Genomic DNA, 27,871 nt, shown 5'->3' on the forward strand with positions numbered 1-27,871 from the left:
GGTGGGTCTGCTCCGTCTGCCAGCCCTGAACCGAGCAAGTGAAACCCAAAGCCCGGTTTGCAGTACGTAGTTTGCAAACCACAAGGCAACACCCTTCACCAAACTGGAACCTGGTTGAAGATTCACAGACTGAAGGCTTTCCTGCCACACATCTGGGGTACAATAGCTCGCCCGCCACTCGTTACAACAAGTGTTTTAAAAGCTCAGGAGAAGCAAGTGCAGATATGTAGAAAATGGGCCACTATTGCTAAGTATTCTGCTCTGGCATGGGTTCCTTCTCTGGAGCCACTACAGTGCTTCTATAACTTACATGACCAAGACAATATCAAGTAAGAAGGAAGAGCCTAATTAAGGTTTTCCTATTGTTTGCTTGTTCGGGAAAAACTATGTTAGGCTCTAACTTCCTCTTTGAATAGAATTACCAAATCAGCAGAGGAATAAAGTGTACTGGCCATTGAGCCATGCAAGTTACATGTTGCAGAAGCACATTTTGTAACATGAGTACTTGGTATGACCAAAAATTTCTTTATCAAATGAGTTCCTCCCTCCTTCCTCCTGTTCTTCCCAGCACTGGCTGGTGAGCGGCCTCCCGCGTCTTCCAGGGTTTGTTGCTCCCAGACCTTCCGTCCCTCACCCCACCCACAAAGTCCACTGATGACTTTCTACTTGGGTCTAATAACAGATGAAAAGAAGGCAGCATATTTCTTTTAACAAATGCATACAGCAATTTCTATGTGCTGGACATAAATACCATCAAAACACTTTACAAACATTAACCCACCTATCCTAAAAAACCTATGAGGTAGGTTCTGTTTGCACCTCCATTTTATACATAAGGAAACTTCTCCGCTAGTATGAGGCAGAACCAGAACTTAAATGAGTGTGAAATTAAACACTATACAACTACCTTAAGTAGTAATGTTATGAAAGTGAATGAAGCAGAATTATCAAATTATACTAAGTGCTCTCATGCAAGTATTTATTAAAATGGAGATTAGTTGAAGATTTTAATAAATAGAATTTTTAATGGAGGAGGGTTATTTAGAATGGTCATGTGGACAGGTTTTCATAATGGGTTTCTAAAGTTATAGTTTATGAAGCGTTATGACACACACATATATATACAATAGTAGAGTTTGCCAATCGATATAAATACCACTCCAATTTGTATGCATCTTTGAATCATCAATTATATTTACTTATCTGATTATACAGATGATAAATGTTCATATTTGAAAGACTCAGAAGAGCACATGGCCAAAAACAATAATCACCCAGAATCGCACCATCCAGAAATCATCACCGCTAATATTGCCATACACAGAGTTTCTAGTCTTCTTTCTGTGTGTATATTTATCCATCAGTGTATTGACTTAGCTTTTATTAAATGTGCTCTTTGTGAGAAAGTGATGCATTATTTAAAGGAAAAACTTATACTTTTTTCAGGGCCCCAATGTGACTAAATATTCTCTAAGGATTGTAAAAGTCATAAAACCAATATAGTAAGATTACAAAAGTACTTTTAGAGTAGGAATAAACTAAAGCATTCTTACAAATTCAAATATGCCGTCTAACTGAAGCCACAACGGTGATATATTTCAAAATGTGACTTTGTTAATCATGTTTTCTGCATTTCCCAGAAGCAAAGTTCTAGCATCAGCAGCATGAAAACAATGCTTGCTTCTTAAACTTGTACACCAAGTAGCTGATATGACACTTCCATTAATTCATGATTATTTTCTTAGTGAGCTGATTCCAAAGCTTCTCTGTGATAAGCTAAAAAGCAATACTAATATATGCTTATTCTAATACTGCTCTGCATTTGTGAAACTGTATCCACAAAGGCTGTTATGGTTACTAATCATAAAACAGCCTGCTGAGCCAGGCGTAGAAGAATCCTTTTATACAAGAGGAAAGTGCACACCATGAATCAACATACTGGGTTGAAAATTTGCATGGTTACATGCTATGATATCCAATATGACAAGTGGCTTAAGGAATTCTTCAGCCGAGAGTGGACTCCAACTGGGCTCCAATGTCACAGCCTGGAAGCCAGCTTCCTCCTCACCTTGCCAGTAATTCTGCCATAGGGGTTGTCTGACGGGAGCAAGACCTGTAGAAAAGCCACATTGTAACTTCACAGACACTAAAATAGAACTCTCCTTTATTCCATGAGTCAACATTAAATCAACAGCTTGCTAAACAGAAAAATGTGTGCGTCCTACAATCGAGTCTCTTCGAGCCTGGTAATGCCTAATTTTTCTAGAAACAGTTGACAGATGAGTCAGTTTTCCAAAAAATTAGAGTTTTAGGAAAATTCTCATCATTGGGATATAAATGTTTCTCAAATGCATTACATATTCCTGCCTTTTAAATAGCGCAGTGAACACAGCTTGGCCTTTGCTTGATGACTCACTTTGAACATCAATCACTGTCCAGAGCCCTAATGCCGCCACGCCCCGGCAGCATCTGAGGTCCGCGGGGCGGCTGTCTCTGTTCTAAAGGGCTCCAGACAGCTGTGCGTTTAGACTTCTTCTTCCCACCCTGTCATTTGCCACTTCTCTGCTGCTGTCACTGTGTCCTGAGTCTCTGCTTCTCCTGTGTTGCCTTCCCTTTACACACACCTGCTGGGCGAGGGCCTGGAAGTGCCTCCAGCCACCCCCAAAGTGCAGACCAAGATGCAGTTGATGACACCCTCCCCTCTCTGCCCATGGGGGCGGGGGAGTGGGTCTGAACTAAGCATTGCTTTAGTCCTGACCCGCAAGCCTTGGGGCCCGTTTGCTTCCCAGGTGGGGAACAAGGCCATGATTACTTTTAGGTCACAGGGCCATGGTTACTTTTAGGTCCCTCCCCTAGAAGGTAATCATTTAAAAAAGTCTTTACATCCTAATTAATGGCATTCCAATCATCAACGTCCTTTCCTTCCCCTGAAGTAAGCGTCGCTCCCCCTCCTTTCCGCACGTGGGGTCACCGCGGCTATAACCGCAGCAGCTCAGGGCTCTGAATCAGCTGCAGTGGACACCTAAGCCTGGCTTTGCTGCCTGCTCCTCCTCCTCTGCCGCAGCTGGGGTGGTGCACAGCCCAGTGAAGCTGTCAACATAATTTGCAGAACAGAGAAACATGTGCCTGGCGAGAAGGGTTGTGACTAATAAGGCTGCTGAGTCGGGGGGCCCAAACTAGGACCTTGTGGACACCCCTTCACAGGTCTTTGTTCTCCAGAGGATGTGATTCTGTGGCAGCAGAGCCATGTTAATAGATGGCCCCTCCCTGTCTCATTCCCTCCACCTACTAAAAGAAGCTGCCAAAATTTTTTTTTTCATATTCTAGAAGCCTGTGGAAGGATGAATCAAATAAAGAAATCCCGCTGTTCTGAAAGCGGCCCAAGGGGGCGGGGCGGTTCTGCTTTTCCGGGAGTGGCTCTGATAGGCTCCCGGTCAGGCCCTCAGGTTGTCCAGCCCGGACACTGACTTGGTTTCACCTCCTGCCATGGCTTAAAACAAGCCAGGGTGAGCTTTTTCCAAGGCAAGGTTTCCTTTCAAAAACTGAATTTCCCCACCTTGCCTTCTGTAATTGCAAGCAGAAACACAAATGTGCTTTCATCTTTTTTGTGTATATTATATGCTACTGAATTGACTGTTTAATTGAGAATTAGAGATGATGGAAGAAATGAAAATAGAATCGTTTTAAGCTGTGACCTTGTATGGCCCTTTTCAGAGAAGGAGATGCAGAGCTGCTCCTTGGGCACACTCTGTTCTTTCTCTGTTCTTCGCTCTCCGGGGCGCCCAACCCTTCTCTGTAATCACTCATCCCCTTCCAGGGTACTCTGGCCTCCCACGCGGAGAGGCCCAGAGTCTGAGGGCTGTACCCAGTGGTAACTATAACTATTCCAAAGGTAACAGCTCTTACAGGATTTGGTCGGTGATATTATCATACAAAGTTTATAAAGAGGGGTGGAGGGAGGGTAGATGTGCTTTAAAGATTTTTAAAGTCCTTACCTCGTCCTTGTTGATCAGGCCCATTTTAGACATGTCTATGTTAAAGTAATGGATATTCGGCAGGCTGATCTCCATATCTTCTATCTGGAATGCACAGTAATATACATCACACTGGGCAACTGCGAATCTATCTGCCACTCAGCCCCTTGCCCCACCACCCAACCTCTGTTGTTCCTCTACTGCCTGACACTGTCATCACCTCCTGGTCCTATTATTAGATGGTGCACCCACTCTTTTTCTCTCCATGTGCAAAACTGCCTCTCAGAGAAGCAAGAGCTTCTTGGATCAGAAACCTGGGAGACCACTTCTAACTGGCCTCCTGGGGCTGTTCTGTCAACCTCCTAAATTTCTCCTCATTTCGCTCCCACTTCACCAGGCCTTCCCTTAACATTTGTGGGCCCTGGGGTAAGAGTGTAATTGGAGGCCCACATACCAGATGTCTAAAGATTTAAAAGTTATAAATCAAGCTAAAAAACTGTTATGTGAAATATGTTCTATCCTTCTAACAGCAAACACACCTTCAAAACATCCTAGAAGGCTAAGATCTAATGTGAACTTCTCTGACTCCTTCGAGTGCCATGCCAGGATATGGTAGTATGGGAAGACTCAGCTCCCAGCCCTGGCCCATCCCATCTTCTTTCTGGTAGTCAGGAGGGTGGACACCCCAGCTTGTATATCAAGCTCCATTCACACCTTATGCAAACATCTGACTTGTTCACTCTCAGGCCTAAAGGTGCACACACGGACGGCATGATCTGCCCTCCTGAGGATGGTTCGAGGGATGAGAATTGCTTAGGTTCTAGAACTAGTCTTAGGTTATTTGGGCAGGAAATTCTGGATTATGGGTATCCAGAGAGTGCTCTAAAAGGAATGCATGGGCTCCTGAAAGTCGTCTTTTTGTCTTGGTCTCACTGACTTCTCGTCGGTGGAGAGAAGCACAGCCACGGGAAGGCCTGAGGGTCTCCGCAGTGCTGGCCACGGCAGGAGTCCCTGCTGCCCAGGCGTAGAGCGAGTACTCTTCCTGCCCGTCCCATCACAGCCTTAGTCCAGGCCCGTTTTCTAGGTTTTCTGCAACAGCCTCTCAACAGTTCTTCTTGTCTGAAGGCTATTGGCCTTTCAGAGTGGTCTTTCTGGAGTGCAAATCTGGCGGCACCACACCCTCCTTAAACCCCCGAGTGGCTCCGGAGAGCTTCCAGGATAAAGTGCAGGCTGCAAAGGAGACCACAGGGGCCCTGCGGAGCTCCCCTCGCCTCCCCTCTGGGCACACGGCGGAGTGTCGATTCTTACGTGGAGCTTCGTGTAAGGCAGACCCTCCACAGGAAATGACTGTTCTTGCTGCTTCCTGTCTCCTCACCTACCCTGCTCCCTCACTTCTGAGTGTGAGCCCAGATAAACCCCACTTGTCCCTCAGGCTCAACTCAAACACCTGTCCCTCTAGAAAGCCTGGTACTGTCTGGGTTAGGTGCCTTCCTCTGCATTTCCGTAATACTCTATTCTTTACTGTATTGTTAGTTCACTTATTTTCTTCTTTGACCGAATAAGGAGACCTTTGGAGATAGCAACCATGTCTAAATTATCTTTATATTCCTCATGTTTTGACAGAGGCATAATAACCGTCAATAACATTAAATGGCTGGATGGATGGGTGGACATGTGGATAAAGTCTCTCTGAACCTGTCCTTTGTTCTCTGTATCTCCTGAAACATAGGCTGCTGGTCTAATTCTCTCCCACATTCCGGGCATGTGAATGTCCTGAACACAAGGCTTAAACTGTGGCAGGTTGAAGAGACTCAGGGAGTTTTCAGCAAAACTAAAGAGCTACAGCAGTGGTCTGTGTTTTCAGGCTGGACAGATTTTTCCATTTTTTGCTCTCCTCTCACTTGCTATAACAAGCTTTTGAACAACAGATGTCGTTTTTCATGTGTCTTCCACTTTCTTATTTTAACTCTCAACCCTCTCTCAGAGATGACAGGAGACACAAGTTCTCTCAGTCCATGGAATGGCAAGTGAGGATACGTACCTCGGGAACCTGGCTCAGGGAGAGTACCTGGATGTCAAAGAGGGTCTTCTGGACAGAGGGAGAGTACTCGCCTTTGTCACAGGGTCCAGCAAATTTCTCTAGGACAATGTCCCAAATAGTGTCCCTAAAACACAGAAAAGAGGAGTAAGGACTCATAGGGTGGTCTTTAGAAATGTATATAAAGTTCAGAAACAGTGACCTTCGTGTGCCTCAGAAAACAATTTTAGTTGATTTTAGAAGATATTAAAACTTTGTAATATAAAAAAATCTCACTTCCCATTTCCTTACACATGCGCACCATTCAAGAAACATATTGAGCATCACTCGGCTATCTCCCTGATCTGGTGCCAGGACCCAGGGATGGGACTTCCAGGATAAATCTTCCATGCTTGAAGAACCTACGAAAGAACTCCCAGATACCCAGCTCAGCTTGGCTGTTTCCTTGAATTGTTACATTTTAGGGGCTTTTTCTCTGTGCTGAATATCATCTGTGATTACTTCATTGAATTCTCTCAATACACCTGAGGCAGACACTACTATTATCCCCAGTTAAGAGATGAGGAATCTGAGTTGAAAAGTTAAGTGTCCCACTCCACATCCTTCTCCTTAGTGGGAGGCCCGAATAGCACCCTGACTCTGGCACACTCCATTTTGTACCCTTTTCGACATAAACACATCAGGCCACTGCCCACGGAAAACATGTGAAATAAAAAAGGAACAGGAAATTGAGGTGAGGCTCTCTTTAAGCACTTCCCAACCTATCACATAATCAAAGGAGCAGAGCGAAGCTGAACCAGTGGGAGCAAGCTGCCAGGGGCAGGCTCCGGCCCCTCGTACAGGGAAGTCTAACAGTTAGAGCTGCAGCAAAGAAGCGAGATGCCTGGTCAAAAAGCAAACTCCGGGCATTCAGAGACTTAATTGCTGTGTGTAAGGATATCAATAATCATATCCTTATATTAGGCATTTATCATTTATGAAGTGCGTCAGTGAATGTTATCTCATTTTGAGTTTAGCCTAGGGTGACCAAGTGTCACAATCTGCCTGGGACCAAGGGGCTTCCTGAGGACATGGGAATTTCAGTGTCAAAATCAGGAATGTCCTTGACAAACTGGAACAAGTTGGTCTCCCTGGTATAGCCCTTCCTGCATCTACAATGAGGACAAACGTCATTATCCTCACTTGATACAGAGATTCTTACCATGTGGCTCCTGATCCAGCAGTATCAACATCACCTGGGAGTTTGTTAGAAATGCAAGTTCTCAGGCCTCACCCCAGACCTACGGAGCCAGAACTTTTAGAGGTGGGCCCAGTGACATGCATTCTAACAAGCCTTCCATGTGATTCTGGTAACATAGTAATGTTTGAGAACTACTGATTTAATCAATTAAATGCAGAGGATCACAGAAATTAGGAGGTCCATTCAATGTCGTTATTGCTAACAGCATCTGAGAGTCAAGGGTAGATCTATTAACTCAGAGTAAGACCGTTGGCTTTCCAGTATACAATAGAAGGGATTTTGAACAGTGGGGCAGTTGACTTGAATGGCCTCTAAGATTCCCTTCCAAACTGAAGACTTCATGAACTTCAGGCCCCAGGGACAAGGGCAGACACTACCTGTCCCAGCGCCAGGCCCTAGCACATGCTCATACCAGGTAGCCTCAAAGTCCACATCTCTGCATCGGAGGTAGCGCCACCTGCAGTACACCTGGGTGGCAAAGCACCGGTCCTTCACCTCAGCGAGTGTGGTGAACTGGTCCTTAATGAATCCTTCAAATCCAGACTGGGTCGTTTTTAAGACCTTGAGGTCTTTGATTCCGGAATGAATGACTGGAGGTCCTGTGTTAAGTACAAAGGTAAGAAGGGATGGGGTCATAAAACAGTGATTCTCACTGATCCCTGGCCCTGAGCATCCTGGCTGTTAAAACATGGCGCACTGGGCTTATCCAGAGAACCACATCACTGCCCATGTTTGCTGACCCCCTGCCTCCTCTGCAGTCCAAATGATGAGGATGGTGTTCCTTTCTCTCTGTCTTTTCTCCCAGCCCCTCCTGGCCTTGGAGAACTGAAGGTCAGAGACTATTCCTCCACGCTGAGTTGAAACCCACAGAAATGAATACTGTCCTCTCAGCTACATGTAGGCCAAATGCCTTCCACTTTTTGAGCTGCATCTCATTCAACAATCACGCTGAAATGACTTAATAAGCTCCCACAGAGCAGTTCTGTCTGCTGCTACGAATCCTTTATGGAGTAGTCCTGGTGCTGACTGCCTATCCTGACTTATGGCTCCCATCGCCGCCAAACCCTCAGTTCCCTTGTGGTTATGAGCTCAGCAAAATCAAACAACTTCATGAATGAACAGCAGTGTAAGCCTGGCTGAGCCTAAATAAAGACTGGGAGGGTGAAGCTGACAACACACAGGCATAGATCTGCCTAAGTGCATACCCATGAAGGCTTTTGGGGGTTTTTTTTGGCTGTGGGAGAGGGGACAAAGTTGGTTCATGGGGCCCTGGGGGTGAGAGGGAAGAGCTGAAAACAATGTAGGGGATGATATGGCTCTCCTGCACCCCTGATGTCTTTCTGTGAGGTGAATGGGGGAGGTGGCAGGGTGCCAGGCGTCATCTGAATAAACCGTTGACCTGTGTGCCAGGCAGTTTCAGCTCAGCATCCGTGGGCAGCAGGTGGAGCACAGAGTTAGTGAGGGGAAAATTATCTTTTTCTTTGTGGAACACACTGTAGCTCCAACAGTTTGGTGAAGCCTGAAGAGAACATGGCACCAGGTGACACTGAGAAGTCCACCCCCCCTGTCACGCTCCACCACACTAGGATGCCATGTTCTGTGGAGAACATCATTCTTCCCGAAGGGCAGTGATAAGCTGGCACAGCTAACGCTGAGCAGGGCCAGCAAAGAAGTTGTACCCAATGGTGCCGACTTCTGCTCGAGCATATGAGAGACCCTCAGGCTGTCAGAACAGTGGGACGTTTGCCTGGAGAGGACCAGAAGTTGTGTCATGAGAGAGTTACAAGGCCGGGGAAATCAGGAAACAGCATCGCTGTGGTCTGGATGTTCAGGGGGCACTCTGGTACACACCCCACTAGCACAGTGCCGTGGCGGGATGACTAAGGTCGCCTCTTTTCAGTCCTGAAGTTAGACCTGATTAATATCTAACCTTCCTGGCCTGCTTAGCACATAAATCAAGGGCCAGAAGTGTCAGGCATCACTATGTTTTACACAGTCTTAGTTGAAGAATAAGAATAGAACTCACGATCCACAATCACAATCCAGGGCAGCTCTTAATAATGTAATGTTTTCCATCACCCGTGTGGTTTCAATGGCTGTGGTTAATTCAGGAGCTGAGCTGTTTCAGAAGTAGATAAATGGCGACTGTATTTTGATATTTTCCTGGCCATGTGTGTGCATCTATCAGAGTGGGCAATGGCCAGTGGTTGGTGGTAGATCTGCTGATTAAATATGTATTGATTAAATAAGGCCTTCTGGCCAGAGTGTTCCAGGATAATGTGGTAAAGCGAAAACTGATATTTGTTTAACACTCCAAAGTTCTCGTTGGAAGTTATACATGCAGGAGAATCTAGAGAAAGACACCAGCAATGCCTTGATACTTTTAAGATGTCCGGGTTTATCAGACTCTAGATGTATGAAGACATGGTTCTGAAAAATTGGCATTTCTAAGTGCTGGTCCAAGTGAGTCTAAGTCTCAAATCCAAGAGAATTGCAGAAGTGGTCAGTAAGTACCTGTGGAATCAACGAACGGCCGAGTGAGTGCAACAAGATTGATTCACATCAGGAAATAAGTACCTCAGGACTTAGTGTCTTCTTCTTCCAGACGGTTCTCCTCCATCAGTCTTCACGGTTTCCCTCCCTGACCACCCCCCCTGCGACTCTAATACACAGTGCGGCAGGGGTGTCAGCTGAGGATGCCTTTACTGCCAGCGTGGTTTTAGTTGCTGTCTTTCTCAGCCCTGATCTTACCTGATTCTCATACCTGTTACACGGGCACTGCATTTTTATACAGGGACGTCTAATCATTTGCCCACCGTCACGTGGCTAGGAACCGGCAGAGGCGGAGTTTGAAATCAGTCCCCTTTGTGAGAGAGAGTCAGTGCTGCCTCTCCTCCTTTAGGATCGCTTCCAACCACACAAAGCTTCCTCCTCCCTTTCACTCTCCCCACTTCTTTACAAAAGGCGGCCTTGCTAGGACATAGGAAGGTGGCCACCTCTCATCTCATAGTCTGCTTTGGGGGCTCACGCGGAGCTCGCAGACTGAAAAATACCATCTCCATTGGTCTGAAATGGAAACATCACTTTTAGAAGTGACCCTTATGTATCTTGAAAACTTTTTATTCCTTAAAAATTTCTTATTGAAATACAAAGAACCCCCCTTAAAGAACTGACTCCTAAAACCTTTATAAACTAATATAATCCATTGCCAACATTAATCCCTTTTTTAAAAATCCTGTAGAAATGAAGCAGGGTTTGCAATCAGGAGTGTGGTTAAAACAGTGGTGGGAAGACTTGAAGGGGGATCAAGAGAGGTAAAGGAAAACCAAAGAGGAGCGTTACCTACTGCATCTTTTCTTAGACAGCTGCCCTCGATTGCCCGCCCCCACGTAAGCCAAAAAAGACTCTGGCTCCTCCAACGGCCTTAATCGTAAGAGGGTTCTTGGATACACTGTTTCGTGGCGGTTGAGCCCACAGCCTTGGACCTCAGATTCCCTAACTTCAAATCTCAGCACTCTCCATGCCCCTTCTCTCCAAAGTATGAGCCCTAGTCCCCTGGAAAACTTCTTTCTACCTTGATTTTCTCATCTGTCAAATGGGGACGATGACCTGGAGTTGAGAGATGTCCAAGATAATGCATGTAAAAGGCTTAGTAGAATGGCTGCCACATAGAAAATGCTCTATGAAGGTCTTTATGGTGATTTTCCCATAACTGACTTTTTGTTTTTAGAACTTCAACCACCTGTAAATGTTTCCCATGTTTCACAAAGGCTCGTTGTGTTCTGAAAACTACTTCTGATGTGCAGTCACAGCTATCTCCGGCCCCCCCGATGAGATTTATTGATCTTCTGGGAGAGTCACTCCTGCTAGACCACTTTGAAATGATCTATTTTCTTGCTAGAACTGGAAAGTGTAGAAAGTAGTTGCATTTTTCTAATGTGCTTTTGACCTCAGTTTCACACTGAATAAAATGTTTTATGTTGCTAAAGGCCGTTAACTATTTGCCACAGTTTTGGCAGAATGCAAACCATCTTCTCTTGTATACTCATCATTCGATGCACAAAAACAACAACAACAAATACCTGTTCTCTTTGAATGTGAGGTTTTTCCCTTGGCTCGCATTAGGCTCTCTGGGTAAAATCAGAGAGCTCGTTTTATCTCCTCTCTTGGCAGTGCTCCAGCCTGCAGAACACTGGTAAAAACCTGAGCCTTTCAAATCTATGGACCCATCAACTAAAAATAGGGTGCTTCACACACTCTAAAATAGATTCCAGTTTAGACTAAGAAGAAATAATTCAACCAAAAAACTGTCCTTTTCTAGATTACTTCCCATTAAACCACTTAATCAGCCTTTTTTCTTGCCTTTCTGCCATGGTTATGAAATAATGCAAAAGGAAGATTTTTGCATTTATAGTCTGCTAGAATATAATCTTTTCTAGCTTTTAGTGTCCTCCTACACACTTAACAGATTGTGGTCTATCTCCCAGAGAAGCATACGTCCTACCCTTCAGTTCTCTGAGGAAAAGGAGCTCACTGAGAATTAATCGAACATAAGCCCAATCCTTACCTACGCATCAGGTGTCACGAAGCACAAAGCTTTACTGAGCCAAGAGAAAAAAAATCCTGTCATTAAGAGGATAATTGCTTCCACATTTAACACGTTCAAAAAAGGACACAAATAGCTAAAAGCAGAATATCTTAAAACTATATTAAATCATTCTAGTAGAAAGCCTCAAACTTGTACAGTGCTAGAAGAAATGAAGACCAATTAGATATCGTTTGCCTTTGAGAGTCCATTGAACTCATTTTGCAGGGGGAGCGAAAGTTGTCTGCGTACAGTTCTGGACCCGGAAAGATGACATCATTCAGAAAGAAGGAAATTAATGGGCTGTTGGACAACTAGAAGATAATCATGATGGTTTCTAAAGACCTTGGGTTTGCCAAGAACTCTTCTTTGGGAGGGACTGGAGAGCACTTTATTCTTGACATCTAAAGGACGCAAGCTGCCTTCTCAGCTGTGGCCGTCCCTGTCCTGGGTCTCCCACTTGCCCCATCTCACTTCCATGGTCTGCCCAGCTTGACAGCTCTTCAATGTGTTGTCCCTCCAGACTTCAGTGTCAACTCTTCCTTAAAATCATTCTCCTACTTCCACTAGTTTCCATGTTAATACTTTTTTTTACTACCAGACAAAATAGTCTCTCTTAGTTGAGACCTTATCTCCATCTTCCATTCCTCAACGTAGCTATGAATTTTTATAATTACTGTCAGATTGGGAGAAATTTGATGAGTTATAACTCAAATAGTAGAGAAATTTGGGGCCCAACAGAGTTAAAATTAGTAACTCAACCAGCCCAGTGACTTCAAGGCTTGGCTAAGCTGGTAGTTCACAGAGAATGAAAGACAGTTTGGGAGATCCAGCTTCCACATAACACCTAAACCCACAGCCTGCATCACACATGCAGAGCCGAGCTCTCCTCTCAGAGCTCACGAAGTCAGGAACATAACAGTCCTCCTCCCTTCGGATGAACAGATTCCTTTCTCTCTTCCAGATTCTTCCATAGGATTAGCACACTTTGAGACAGCCAAAAGTATCCTAAATAATGCAATGGGAGTTTAACAGCAATTCTGAGGACCTAAAATGATGTGTGAGATTCATGTAGGCTTCCTATGAATGTTTGCTCAATTGATAAGAATAAATCCAGTTTATCAGAAGAAACCCAGTTACATATTCTGCTGGGAAAAGTCCTGTTTGGGAGTTGCATGGCTGAATGTGTGATTAAGTGCATGTGTTTGAGGGGGCAGAATTCTCACCAACATAGCCAGCCCCCCACTAAAACCCCTACTTAAAAATTTGTAATAACAGACTCCACCTTGTGGGCTGGTGTGTGTGTTTGTGTGTATGTGTGTGTGTGTAAAATAATGATTGTTTTCTTCAGTTAAGCCCATGTAAGGGCATTGATTCAACTCACGTTTTCAGCTCTTAGACAATAAACAAATGAATTCAACTTTGCTGCCCAAAGAGCATGGATCCCTACTCTGCAAAGAGGTGCAGAGTACAAATGTCATCTTCATACACACAACACTGGGAGATATACACACCCCCATACATGTGCACACACACACTGCCCACCTTTAAGGCAACAGATATTTCTGGTCCTACTCTGACCCCTGCCAGCCCCATGGGAAATGAGAGGGATGCTGGATTCTAGGTGAGTCAAGCTGGAGCTTCTGGGAAAACTGCCACAATGATTGCAATACCCTGAAGCTTTGCAGCTTTTTGCAGAAAGAAAAAAGCTTTGTTCTGATTATGGTGACTAGTTTTTCCACCCTGGAGCAGCCAGCTGAGCAGTGCAGGCTGATGATAACTCCTGGAAATTCCTGGAAAGAACAAGAGTGTAAATAGCAGCCGGTTTTCTTGTTATGAGCAGGAGAGCCCTGTCCTGGGCCACTCCACTTCCAGCTCCAGGGCTCTGCTAAAATATTCTTGTGGAAGTCACCAATGGCCTATTAGCCAAACTTCATAGTCTCTCTTCAGTGTTCTTTTAATGAAAACTTAAAAAATATTTTATTTATTTAGTTTTAGAGAGAGGGGAAGGGAAGGAGAAAGAGAGAGAGAGAAACATCAATGTGTGGTTGTCTCTCACATGCCCCCTACCAGGGACTTGGCCTGCAAACCAGGTATGTGCCCTGACAGGGAATCGGACCAGCAACCCTTTGATTTGCAGGTCAGCACTCAATCCACTGAGCTATACCAGCCAGGGCTTAACAGAAACTTCTTAACCTTTCTTGGCAGAGACTGCTAGCTGTTCACTAAGTTATTTCCTCTTCTTCCTAGGTACCTGGCTAGCCTATATTTCCCAACATTCCTTGCAGTCAGGCAGGGCTGTGTGATTGTCTCTTTCCAGGAGAAGTACTATGTGCCACTTTCAGGCCTGGGGTCATTGTAATTATGGTCCACAGTTAATTCTTAAATTTTTGGTGAATAGAATTATACGCATATAAGTGCCACTGCTGCTTGAAGTGAGGTTTATTTTATAGTAATAATATCAGTAATTTTATTGCTATGCAAATAAAATGTCAGGAAAACTTGATTGCTATTCACTTGATATTTTCTAAGAAGGTTATTATAATTAAAGCATGGTATGGTACTCAAAGTACTGGTCAGAAAGTTCAGAGACTTGGGGTTTCTGTCAGTTTGGGCCTTTTTTTTCATACCTCAAAACTGGGTAATAAAAATTACTACTCTACTTAACTCCCAGATTTCTTTCAAAAAGTATTATTTCATTTTTATATTTTTAAGATAAAAAGTAGATTTTCAAAAATGTAATCCATAGTCACAATGCTCATTCCCATCTCAGATTTAAAAGCCTTTTCTATGGTTTTCCTGTACAGGGTCGTTAAAAAAAAACTGCAATTGCTATAGCAGAATCATAGCAAGAAAAATATTTTCTTACCATTCCTCATCTGCTCAACCTCGCAGAAGTGCGTTCCAGTGGGAGTGTGAATGAACGCATGGACGTGCTTAGCTCCGTTCTGAAAATTAGAAAAAAAACATTGTTTCTGTAAAAGTTCAGCATATGTCAGAAAGCCAATTCCTTTCATTAAACTAAGGCACAAATAAATGAAGCAACCTTTTCAAAACGCTTCCAAGGGACTTCTTCCATGTAGACTTGAGCTCTTATAACGTGGTTAAAAGAAGAAAGGAAATGTTCACAGATATTCATAGCAAAAGTTTCTATGCTTTTGATCTGTAAAAAGAAGCAAAATGGCAGTAATCAGAAATACTTGCCCCACTTGAAAATAATTGTTACTGTCCTCAGTGCTCTCTGTTCTGATCAAGTGCTTTCTAGAGTCAGAGGAACATAAAATTAGAAAATTCTTTTTTATTTCCCCCCCCCCCCCCCCCCCCCTCCCCACCCCCCTTTCCACCTTCTTGAGAGATGAATTGGTTGCTATTTCAATTTTTCACAAGGGTTGCTAAATGTAATTAATAAACCACCATCATGAAATGCGACTATCCTGTTTTAAAAGAAACCTGTTTTGTAGATGTGTATAAGCAGTAAGTAACTTAACATTCAGACACCCCTCATGGTGAGCGGAGGCATTGCTTCCACCAGCTACAGTGCTACAGTATACTCTGAAACACTCTGGTCTCTTTATGAGGTTGGCAAATAGGCCTCCCAGTTTTCCAAGGAAAAATGGTAATGAAGGGCCACTTCAGCTTTCTTGCCTTGCAAACAGGCCTTTTATTGACCATCCTCAGCTCTCCACCCCCATAAAGCTGCTCTCTAATTCCAAACAAATTCCTCATATTAATCTCTAGGCAATATTTTATGGTACTCTCATAGTCTACAGATTATTTATGGCATTGCCTATAATTAATATGGTCCATTGGTACAAGTTTCTCCAGCATAGTTCCAACATTTGCGAGACATTTTGTACATGTTGTCCCAGAACATGTATTAATAGCATCCTATTTTACTCTCAAAAGTGTCCTGGTTTGGGAAATGAAAGCACTAACTTGAAAAGATACATACACACCCATGTTTATTGCAGTATTATTACAGTAGCAAAGATATGAAAATAACCTACGTGTCCATCAGTGGATAGTGAAATGTTATTCAACCATGACAAGAATGAAACCCTGCCATTTGTGACAACATGGATGGAAGTTGAGGGCCTTAGGCTAAGTGAAATAAGTCAAATGGAGAAAGACAAATGCTATACAATCTCACTTATATGTGGAATCTAAAACAAACACTAACACAAAACAAATAAAACCAAGCTCATAGATACAGAGAACAGATTGGTAGTTGCTGCAGGTGAAGGGTAGGGGGTGAGCTTACTGTGTCAGATGAATAAAGGGAGTCAAAAGGTACAAATGTCCATTTATAAAACAAATTAAGTCCTGACGATGTTATGTGCAGCATGGAGACTATGGTTAATGAGACTATATTGCATATTTGAAAGTCGCTAAGAGAGGACATCTTAAACATTATCATCACAACAATAAAACATTAAACATTATCATCACAACTCTGTTACTATATATATGGTGACTGCTGTTAACTAGACATATTGTGGTGATCATTTTGCGATATATACAAATATAAAATATAACGTTGTATGTCAATTGTACCTCAATTAAAAAATAAGAACAAAATTTCCTGGTTTGGATGAAAAATGATCTAAAAATAGAATGACTATTAATTCATTTTATCTAAAAATGAATGAATTTTAGTAATTTTTAACATCCAGATTAATTCCTTCACTTTTCTGTACCTCTCACACAGTACAGAAAATGTAAGAAACCTTTTTCCCCAGCTTTCTTTTTTACTGCAGTACAAACACCCATTTTCAATTTATGTTTTCAAGAGAGCCACGCCTTTTCCACAGCCCTGTCTGTGCCTGCTGGGCCATTCTGATTAACAAGAGAAAGGCTGAGGGTGGAAACATGCCTTGCAGAATTTATATTCCAATTATTTTGTTCATTTCATGGGTGCAGATTGCATGCAAAAGCATGAAAAAAGAAGCATTCCAGTACACATTTTTTTCTTCTTAGACTTCTTAGTGAATAAAAAAATAATCTTAAATTGCTCAGAAATCTGCTGCTTCCTTAACACTTAAAGGAACTCAGGGTGAGAGTGCTGATATCCCAGATCCAATCAGTTCCAAGGCCCTTCAAAGAGTATAATTGCTGTCATATTTGGATACCATGTGGTCATGGGGTTGGGAAAATACAGAAGGCATTCAAAGTTGGACAGATAAATTTCAAAATGTATCTTATACTTAAGATTTTCTTCTATAACACCAAGAAGAAAAATGATATTTTCTTCTGTAAGTGCATACCATCTAAAAAGTAAACACTAAGACTCCAAGAAATGCATGACAAAAATGTGTAAATTTCTATTCTGAAATGCTCTCAACACCTTGATTTGCCAATGATGCTAATCAATATAGAACTGTAAAATTCTTCAGTAGGATTCTCTACATAAAAGGTGTGCAAAGAGTTATAATCCAAGAAAAGAAAATAAAGAGATGAGTTTAAAAGACAAACAAACAAATTAACAAACAAAAAAACAGCCAACTTTTTCTGTAAGGCTAGGAATTTTAGAATAGAAAAGAAAACAATGTAAAAATAGGGTAAAAAGCAAAAGGAACTTGAAATAAGCAAGTAATATCACCATGTTATAAAACAGTGAATTCTGCGTTAAGATTGGTAGCATCTAAGAAGGATAGCACATACTCCTTTGAACTTTGCCAAGACATGAACTGTGTTTTTGATGGTGTCTGTAGGGATGATGTCTGAATTATCTCCATGTAGATAATCTTTTTGGGAGCTCAGAGTGAGTTGCACCGAAGTTGCCACCTCTTTAATGCTGTGATATTTTCCATCTCGCTGAATATGGAGAACTTTTACCATATCCTTTCCATAGCCAGTTCGAACAAACTCCACTTCATCATTCTGCAATGAAAACATAATCATCTTATTGAAAAAAGCTAAATGAAAACAGTCAACTGCAATTTCTTTAAGCCTTAATTTAACCATATACAAGTCCTGAAATAACATTGCCTTGTTATGATGTCAATCAGATGCTGTACTAACATAACCCCTATTTATATCCATGAGCTTATAGTAAAATTGACTTCATAATAGTGTCATTTCATGTAGTTCCAAGAGCCTAGCAATGTTAAGTGAGGACTTCCTATAATTATAAAAGGTGAGAATCAGATTATTCATGAAAGCAAGATCATGTCTTACTGTTGAAGAAGAATGAGAACTTTCATGGAGAAAAGAGAACCACAAGTAACAGATAAAACTGTCTCAACTTGGCCTGAAGACAAACAGGTAGGTAGTTTTCTTGATAATAAATAATAATAATAACTGTACCTCATGGTTCAAACTACTCCTTATTTAATCCCTGCTAACTTAATCCTTATAACAGCCCTGAGAACTAATATCATTCCCATTTTATAGAGGGACAAGATGAAGTTCAAAGTTTAAGCAACTTGCCCTGGTTTAAGCAACTAGGACAGATTAGAGCTGAGAAGTCACACTCAGGCCTGTTGACTTTAAAATGTGTACTCCTAATCATTATGGAAACTGCCTTTCTTGTGTAAAACTTTTGTCTATACTAACTGGAAATTATTTCATTCCTTTTTTTACAGAGAGTAATACTCTGAAGAAAATTGCCTGTGATCAATAAAAACAATCTGAAAATTGCTTCTTCCACTTGCTGCCAGGAGGAAGAGTAATTAGAGACAGGGTCCAGATTACCTTCAGGAGTGCAGAAGCAGGGCCATCTGGCTGCAGTGGAAGCTATGTTTTAGCAGAGACACTGATTAAAAGCTTGGCAATTGATTCATTAGTACTCTTGTCTGAAGCTGGAGCCCTCACCAGCAAATATGTCCATCTGCGCTGGTAGGATCCACAAGACTTACCATTTTACTGGTGTTTGAAGGAAGAGGCAGGAGGGACAGAAAAACCTATTTTATTTAACGTTGAAATTGAACACTAAAATGGTCATGAAAGAAGGGGACAAAAATAAAAATAAACCAAAAACAACCTTCGGTGAGACTCTGGGAAGCACACAGAGAAGGAAACGCACCTGCTGGTCGCCCATAGGTGATATGCTCGGATATGTCAAGGGCTACCTCAAAATGTTTGCATAAAGAACTACCAGGTCCCCTGGAAAAATTTGTAAAATTCTAGCCAGCATCAAAAATTATTGTAATATTCTTACTCAAGGTGAGAGATGGGAGACTTTCTTAAATCTTGGAAATAGAGCTTAGTAGGGCATGCTGCATACTCTGAAGATCCGTGGTGTCTGAATTTGGTCCTTCCTCTGGGGGAGGGACATATTTAGGGACAACTCTTAGACAGACCCCTCAAAAATCTCTGAACCAATCTTTGGGGGACTCATCTTCAAGAAAAGCATCGATAAGAAAACAGGAAGAGCAGACTTAAGGGATCCCAGTAAGAACTATAATAGTGACAAGGAAAGAGGCACTGCTGTGTAGTTATAATGGCTCTGGGGTCAGACTGGGCCCAGATGCTGCCTCGCTACTTATAGCTTTGTGGCTGGTGACAAGTAATCTGATGTCTCTGAGCCTCAGTTTTCTTGTTTTCACCAGTGGAGAAAACTACCCCTTTCTGTAGGGTTGCTGGTGCGTGTGAAAGGCCTGGTTCACTTTCTAGTGCCTAGTGGTACAGTGTGGTCAACCCTACTGTACCAGTGGTTGTGTCAGGCCTGGCTGTGGACACAGCAGAGGTGACCTTGAGTAAGGGCACCGGTTTGGGGCGTGGAGAGTGCTACCAACAGCAGAAAGAGAAAGGCTCTTACATGCTTCGAGCAATAAGAGGTTTTACCTGGGGGAGAGAAACAGTTGGACGGCGTGGGACCCCTGGATGGTATGGCTGGGCTTCAGCAGCCAAGGTCTCTGAAATTATCCATCATCCCCAGTGTACAGCAAGACAAGAAATGTTATTCCTCAGTTCCATCCCCTGCCACAAAATACTCGAGATACAGTAGGTTGTCTGTGAAAGCTATGTGATATATACAAAAAAGAAATGATAGCCACACTTTATGTCCCCAGCCCCGCTCACTCTCCAACTTCTTATCTTGCCACAACCTGTCTCAAACTAATTCCACTGTCCTGGGCTAACTGTGCTTACATAGGCTCTGCGTGCCTTTGTGCCTACAGGCCTTTGAATTTGCCATTCCTTCTTTCTTGAACAGTCTTTCTCTTTCTCACTACACAACTACCAGCCTCTTCACTTGCCTAACTTCTAGCAAGCCTTCAAGTCTCAGATGTCACTTCTCCCCAGTAATCTGTCCCAGCCCTTCAGGCCTGGTGTAGGTACCCCCTCCATGGGCTCTCAGAGTAGTTCTTTCTCATTAGAGTTTTTATTAAATTGTATTTCAGTTGCCTCATTTTGTGTGTGATTCGTTCAGGAATGGTAAATTATGGAAGCAGGAACAATTTTTATCCTAGTTGTCACGGCAACCCCAGCACTCAGCTCAGTGCCTAGAACGTGAATAGGTGCTTAATAAATGTGTCATGAATAAATGAATGGTGCACTACCACCTCTACCCCTTGTGTGCTGGCACAAAATAGTTCATGAAAATACCCGAAAGACTTCAATACAGGAAAGGCTGCTTCAGCTCAGACCCTAATCAGGAAGTTCCTCTCCCTGGGAAAGTGGGGAAGGCCCCCTTTTCTTCTGATCGCCATAGCCTGGAGATCACAGGCAGGGCTGGCCAGAGAAGAAAAGTCCAGGAAAGGCGGAGTTGAGTGTAGACAGAATCAGTGAGCAGCACAAAATGTACACATAGCTAACAAGGCTGTGAGTGTCCCAGCAGAGCGCAGCCATCCCGGAGTCCATGCGTGCTGCACTGAGAGAGGTCAGCGCTCCGTAGCAAGCTGCTGACTCAGCCTTGGCACCCGAGCAAAGCTTGCGTAATCGAGTTCACTGAGCAAAGAGTCAGAATAAAAAGAGCACAAGCATCTGAGACTGGAACAGAATAGAACAAGAATGGAGTGGGACCCTGAAGGGTATCTCTACAGCACCTGACAAAACAGATGATGGCCTGGATTGCAGCTGAAGTTGTTTCTTCAATAAGTCTTCCTCATTGCCATAGTCAGAGATATCAGAAGTAAGCGCCAGAACCGCACTGTGCACAATGCACAGTGTGGTGCAGAGATCTATGTCCAAGACTACTACACAATGGAACACAAAGGTCACTTTCATCTGGTGCCCGGGCTCTTGGAGCCACATAGGCCAGGTGTGAATCTTTGTTCTGCAACCTATTAGTTCTGTGAATGGAGGCAAATTTCTCTATTCCCATCTATAAATGGGAATAATACTGGTGCCCAGCCTTGGCTGTTGTGGCTCAGTTAGTTGGGCATCGTTCCACAAGGAGTTGCCCGTTTGATTCCCTGAAGGGGCACATGCCTGGGTTGTGGGTTTGGTCCCTGCTGGGGCGTGTACGAGAGGCAACCAATCGATGTTTCTCTCTCACACTGATGTTCCCTCCCTCTCTCCTTCCTTTCACCTCTCTCTAGATAGATAAATAGAATATTTAAAATAATAATAGTGCCTATCAAGATTGCTGTGAACATTATATAAGAAAAAAAGTACTTAGAAAAGTGTCTGGCAAATAGTAAGTGTTCCATAAGTGTTAGCTGTAATTATCATTGGTAAATAATAATTCTATGTGAAATTTTGCCTCAAAGAGCTCTCGGGGTTACTGTTAGTGATAAACACCTAGACTACACATGAATCCAGGGCCACGGTGGCAAAAATCAAAAACTGCAGCTAAGACGAAGCCTACTTCAGTCTTCACGCTTTCATTGTCCTTCCCTGGCTGGCGTGGCTTGAGGACACAGTTGCGAAAGGACTCTCCATTACCTAGAGTAAAACTCCAAAGAAAAAATCCCCTTTTCTTAAATGTGCTTTGAAAAATAAAGGCATGGGTTATCACTATTTGCCCACAAATAATGTTGGAGAAAACTCGGAGATTTTAAATAAGTGTCATCAAGTTTTGCTTCTGTGATGAGATGGCAACTGTCCTGTTTCCATATTGAAAGTGACGTAGGTGTCACTGCAGGTCTAAGGCCCCTTAGCTTGGAGTCAGTTAACCTCTACAAGGCCACATGGATGGATTTGAGGCAAAAAATATTAGGAGAGGTAACACTTTTACAGATTTAAATTAAAAAATAACTAGACTTTTATCTCATGTCTTGGAAGAACATCCCTACCCTCTGTAACAGAGAGGGATACAAAAGTGCCAGCTGTTTAGGACGAGCACGCAAGGACAAATCTCAGTCCAGCTGCAGGGCGCAGTGGGAGGCGGGGAACTGCTCATGGACCCGGCCTCCCTCTCCTCCAGAATGTGCTGGGCAAGTTCTTCCAGTTGTCTGCCCAGGTTTTTCCCTTGCCTGGCTTTTTAATCGTACATTTGTGAACAAAAAGCTTCAGAGAAAAATGCGAATCAATACAAGAAAAAGGAGCACTCAAATGAACAATATTAATATCACTTAGATGAATTTTAACAATATGGAACAATAAGAATAATAATGATGAATAACAGCCTTAGAGGCAGCTGGTATTTTTTTGGTTGCCTAGAATCTCCTAAATGTCAGACGGAAAAATATTGATATCTCGTAGGAAATGTCATGTTGCTTTCGGCTGTGGAGCAGTCTACGTCTGCTATCAAGGGGGGCTTGTGCCCTGAGTTGTGTTCAAAGGGCGACTCTAAAGGGACTTGTCAAGTAGATGTTTCAAGAACAGTTACTTAATAAAGACTCCATTTACAGGTGTTCAGTTGTTTTCATACTTCTGCCTGTGACAGAGAGAGAGTTATCACTAAGCGCTGGGGGGATGTTAATTTTCTTGCCGGCGTCTCCACAGCTCCAATAGTAATAGGCCAGGGAACTGGAACAAGGCCCCAAGGAGCCTCTGGAATGGGGCGGGGGGCACTGTGAGGGCAGGAAACCCCACAGCAAAGAATTGATGAAGACCTCCAAAAAGGCACTTGGAAGAAAACTTTACTGAAATGCATTCACACTATCTCGTTCCTAATGTATAAGCCTTGCAGATGAAAAAATAATAGTAGCAACCATTTAGTGAGGGTTTGACATGTCAGTAAATTCGCATGTATTATTCCCTCTGATTCTTCACAAAAACTCTGTGAAATAGGTATGTCACCCAAGTCTGACAAAGGAAGACACTAGAGTTTCCTAGTAACTGTCATGGTCACACAGTTGCCCGGTGACAGAGGCAGGCAGAGAACCCAGGCCATTTGGCTCCAGGTGACATGTTTTTTTCCCACTACATCAGAGTCCCTACACCCCCTGATGACAAGCCCTTCTACTTATTAGGGACAGAAAAAACATTCTGACCCCAATAGAAGGCAGTTTTCTGCCATTCTATTGCACAAACCTATATTTCTATACCATTTAAAAATTTTCCAGCCAGTGAGACATTATGTTATCCCTCAGAAAAACCTTGTGATTTGATACATAGACTATTTTACAGATAAACTAGCTCAGAGATGTTAAGTGAGCTGTCTGAAGTCTCACAACTGATAGGCAGACTGGCATAGTAGGAAAAGCACCGCTGAGACTGAAAAGTCTTATTCCACTTCCACTACACTAAGAAGCATAACTTACCCCACACTCAGAGATTCTCCCAGCCCAAACTATCACTGTTTCTAGCACTTCAGTCACTGTTCTCAACTAAAGGGAAATTCTAAGCTCAGACAAATTCTGCGTTTATTGCAAGGGTGTTTAGGCTATGAAGCTCTCTCCTTAGAGAGAATCAAAGGATGGCTGCCCTTTGGGGCAGGATGAAAACTTAGCATCATGCCTTTAACAACAGGGCAAAGCACTATGTTTGAATTGAACATTGGCTTTTATCTGGTTAAGGACCATTACGACATGAATGATGCAGGCTAATCTGTGGTCGTTAGAACCATATTAGCAATGGACTGTGGTCCATCTGTAAGGACAGAGAAGGTAAGGAAGAAAAGGAAAGAAGGTAGGAGGGAACCAGCATTTAATGAGCACCAGTTACATGCCAGAGGCTATGCACACAGCATCTCGTTGACTCCTGGCAGCACTCTATGAGGGTGCGGATCGTGAATCCCACCTTTAGAACAAGGACCTGATGTTCACAATGTTAAATAGTTTGGTCAAAACTGTATGCCCAGGGAGAGTCAGGGCAGGCATGGAACCTGGGTCTGCCTGATTATTTTCACATTATCAGGCTATATTCCTGACACAACATTACAATGTTCTTTATAGTGGGATTTTACCTACCTACCTACTTTTATTTATTTCTCTCATTCATTCTAAATTCACCTCACCCCAAAATAGAAGTCTCTCAAAACTTTTTTCATTTAATTACTACATTCGCCTATATTTATTTAGCTCCTTCCATGTGACAAGCACCATGGGAAGTTCCAGAGATACAACAGCAAACATGGTAGACACCTTTCTGCCCCAACAGAGACTGTACACTAGAACACACTTTTGTAGTGAAGAATCAGAGAGTTAGTATTGTATTTTGGGCTTTATAGGTTGTATGATCTCTGTTGTAACTACTCATCTCTGTCATGATAGCACAAAGTAACTATGCGTAACACATAAATGCACGGGTATGGCTGTGTTTCAATAAAACTATTTACAGAAAAAAAATGCTGAGCCAGATTTGGCTCACAGGAGTTTGCTGACCTCTGATCTCTTCAGTAACCACCAGAAAAGTAATCAAGCACTTAGAATACATTCTGACAATCACTCTACCTAAAAGAATACAGTGAGCTCTGGGTCTCTCCTGCAAAGACACTTAAGCCAGATTGAAAGAGATGAAGGATGGCTTCCAAGAAGAATTGTCATTCACAGAGCCACCTGAATAATGAGTAGGAAATAACCAAATAAAATCTTTCTGGCCCTCTTTCACTGATGTCTTCCTCTACCCACATTTCTAATGAACAATTCTTTACTTTATAAATATCTGAGTCTTTCTGCTTGCCTCATTCCTTCTCACCAAAATAACTCAAGTCCCCTCCCCTTCCTCCCTCAACAAGTATGTCATCTTTTTTTCTCAGTTTGTCCCAGGCTAGATTTTACTCCATACATGAACAGTCTTGTAAAAGTTGGAACAAAAAATAAACTTGAACTCAGAGAAATTTTATGGTATGTAAACCATACCTAAAAAGATGATTGAAAGTACATGAAGCCAGCAGCCTGACTTCAAGAGTCCTTATAGGATGATTGAATTTTGATGACGCCAACACAGACCAAGGGTTGGAAAAATTTGACTTTATCTCACTATCAAAAAATTCTCACAGATTAAGCTTCAAGGAACATGAGCTCACTGCCCCAAATCAAAAGTACAGAAGGTAGCAAGGAATCATGAGAGAGAGAGTTGTAGAAACAACAGATAGTAAAGTGTGACCTGCAAAGACTTCAGATATTGAAATGATCAGACATAAAATATAAACATCTTATGGCAAATATATTTACAGAAATAAGAGAGAAGATTGAACTTATCTTCTTGAAATAGAGTTAATGTGGCTTCTCTTGAACAAGAAACAAGGGGCCATAAAAAAGATCAAGTAAATTTGAAAAACAACCCAGTAGAACTTCTAAAACTGCACTGACAAGTGGATTAAGAAACAGATTAAATGCAACTGAAGAAAGAATTAGTTATTTGGAAGAGCTACATTAAGTAATAGATTAATGTTGCCAAAGAGAGACTGAGAGAGCTGGAAGATAGATCTAAATAAAGAATCTAGGATTAATACAGATACACAGGAAATAGAATATATGAAAGAGACATAAAATGTACTAGAAAAATACAATAGAGCAAAGGTGGAAGAGACACAATTGAGATCAAGACTAAGATTTTCTAGAATTATTGGATGAATGAATATAAACTTTCAACCATAAAATAAGCTCATTACCAAGAGAAAAACTCTTCCTTGTTCAATACACTTGGCCAAGTTACAACGAAGGGATTTACTACTATTTTTAGAGGTGATCATGTTGTGAGACAGAAGTGTATTTTGATAATGTTGTATTTCTTGGGCTCAAAAAGTTGGTAATATTGTGAAAAACATTCTGCCAAGTTTGCATTTTCTCTCTCCACAAAATTCATTGTGTTTCTGTCCACAATATTACTTTGCTGTTTTTAGTAGAATCTGGGACACACTGGAATCTAGGCTTAGGGTGATGTTGAAACCCCCGGAGCCTGGAGCTCCTCAGTGTGCAGGATGGTGTCCGGCACCTAGTGATGGCATAAGGGAGGTTGTTGCCTGACAATCGTATGATTGCATCAGCAGCAATTGGAGATAAGAAAGTTTTCTGAAAGAAAGTAACCTACCAGCATTTTTTCAAGCCTTGAAATAAAATTAGGTTTAACAAAAACCATCTTTATGCAGATGTACCCCAGCCCAACCATAGCAAGGGCTCAGGCTGTAGTAAAAATAATCATCACTAATATTGCAGATTACTCACTATTTGTCAGGCGCTATGCTAAGCATGTAATGATGAGAAAGCAGAAATTATTTTATATCTTATTTAACAAATGTTTAGCCTACCTAACAAACCAAATGCTTATAGTTAGTCTCTATGTTCCCTGAACGCATCACTGAATCCTAAGCCTGACATACTCTGCTATCAACACTGTAATACCAAAAGGTACCACGAGATAAATAAAATTAACTTTATTTTATTTTAACTTAGAAAAGTAAACCTCATGCTATGCAAAAATTTTTTAATTGATAAAAAAGGTTGGGGTGACTGAGATCCTTTTTATCTGAATGCAGCAAAAATTTATATAAAACAAAATAATACCCATAAGGGAAGGTTCATAAAAATGTTTCTTGGTTTACCAATTTGGTAGGTTGTGAATATATCAGATACAGCATAGTTTGGGCCTCAGGACAGCGAGTCTCAAAGTTTAGGGTACACCAGCATCACCAAAGACCTTGTGAAAATTGTTATGCTCCTGGGCCTAACCTGCAGGGTTCTGATTTAGCAGGTTGGAGTTTCAGGCCAAGAATTCCACCCTTTTCATAAGTACTACATGAAAATGTGAGTGGGTGGTCCAGACACCCCCCACGAAACTTTTTTCGGAGAAATAGCACCACAAGCCCTCCCTTTCCTATGAACCTTGAGGATCCTGAACAACTCGCACTGAAGCAAGAATTGAGCCTGTTCTGCTCTGGTCTGGGTTCTTGAGTCTAGGGATGAATCAGAGCCATAACGATTTACAGGCATAAGGTAAACTGCTGTATCAGCATCTTTAATAATTGATTCAAAAGCGTCGTGCACTTAAGAAATTCTTTTCATATGTCTATCTACCCTATTCCTCCTCCAAGAAGAAAAAAGTCTCACCTTATTGTTGTTATGGTAATGGGCCATTTTCTCTTGGCCTTCAACTCCAGATTCAGTTTCAAAAATGAGAAAGAGTAGTTAGGGCAAAAGAAATGCTTGTAACATTTTTTATTTGACCTGAAGGGTGAGCGGTCAGTATGTTTACCTGATTGCATCACAGCCAATGGGACACAAGGCCACGTTAAAGTACAGCGTCATGTTGAGTGGCTACAACCAGGAGGTGGAGCGCATATGTAAACATGTTTGTTAAAATACAACTGCATCTACTCTTACTTTGAGTCAACCCCTGAAATATCCTTTTGGAACTGTTTCCTTAAGATAGATCTGGCTGATGTGGCTCAGTGGATTGAGCACAGGCCTGTGAACCAAAGAGTTGCCAGTTCAATTCCCAGTCTAGGGCACATGCCTGAGTTGTTGGCCAGGTTCCCCAGTAAGGGGCACTCAAAAAGCAACCATACATTGATGCGTCTCTCCCTCTTTCTCCCTCCCTTCCCCTCTCTAAAAATAAGTAAATACAATGTTTTTCAAAAGAGTACATCTTTGTGAAATTAAAAAAACAATAATATTATAAATGATAGCCACTAGTTATAACTAAGCCATAAGGTCTTGTCATTTCTGTTTAATGTGTGAACCATAAGCATTTGCTCTCATTTACAGAGAGGACAATGGTGAGGAAAAACAAAACAAAACATGAAATATATTTAATCCAACATC

The 27,871-nt window shown here is 42.2% G+C and overlaps 1 protein-coding gene across 1 annotated transcript; it reads right to left on the reverse strand.

Annotated features, from left to right (window-relative positions):
- Positions 1 to 675: 675 nt before the first annotated feature.
- On the reverse strand, positions 676 to 27,251 carry LOC119062885 (uricase). The gene is made up of 8 exons (XM_037163949.2): positions 27,158 to 27,251; positions 17,499 to 17,717; positions 14,884 to 15,000; positions 14,707 to 14,785; positions 7,665 to 7,851; positions 6,016 to 6,139; positions 3,996 to 4,079; positions 676 to 2,113 (listed from the first exon to the last, which is right to left on the reverse strand). The coding sequence occupies exons 1-8, from the start codon at positions 27,182 to 27,184 to the stop codon at positions 2,039 to 2,041; spliced, it is 912 nt and encodes a 303-aa protein (XP_037019844.2). The 5' UTR covers positions 27,185 to 27,251; the 3' UTR covers positions 676 to 2,038.
- Between the last annotated feature and the right edge of the window lie 620 nt (positions 27,252 to 27,871).

The sequence above is a fragment of the Artibeus jamaicensis genome, unplaced genomic scaffold (genome assembly GCF_021234435.1).
Source record: "Artibeus jamaicensis isolate MK-2021 breed Jamaican fruit bat unplaced genomic scaffold, CSHL_Jam_final scaffold_1019, whole genome shotgun sequence".
NCBI classification, from domain to species: domain Eukaryota; kingdom Metazoa; phylum Chordata; class Mammalia; order Chiroptera; family Phyllostomidae; genus Artibeus; species Artibeus jamaicensis.

What these genes read in the sequence shown, in the direction of transcription:
- LOC119062885 (XM_037163949.2), bottom strand. Translation starts at nt 27,184, where the DNA reads ATGGCCCATTACCATAACAACAATAAG. An exon ending in GGTTGAGCAGATGAGGAATG is followed by an intron (nt 7,852 to 14,706) that starts GTAAGAAAATAT and finishes TACTTAACACAG; the next exon opens with GACCTCCAGTCATTCATTCC. An exon ending in CCCTGAGCCAGGTTCCCGAG is followed by an intron (nt 4,080 to 6,015) that starts GTACGTATCCTC and finishes TGTGCATTCCAG; the next exon opens with ATAGAAGATATGGAGATCAG.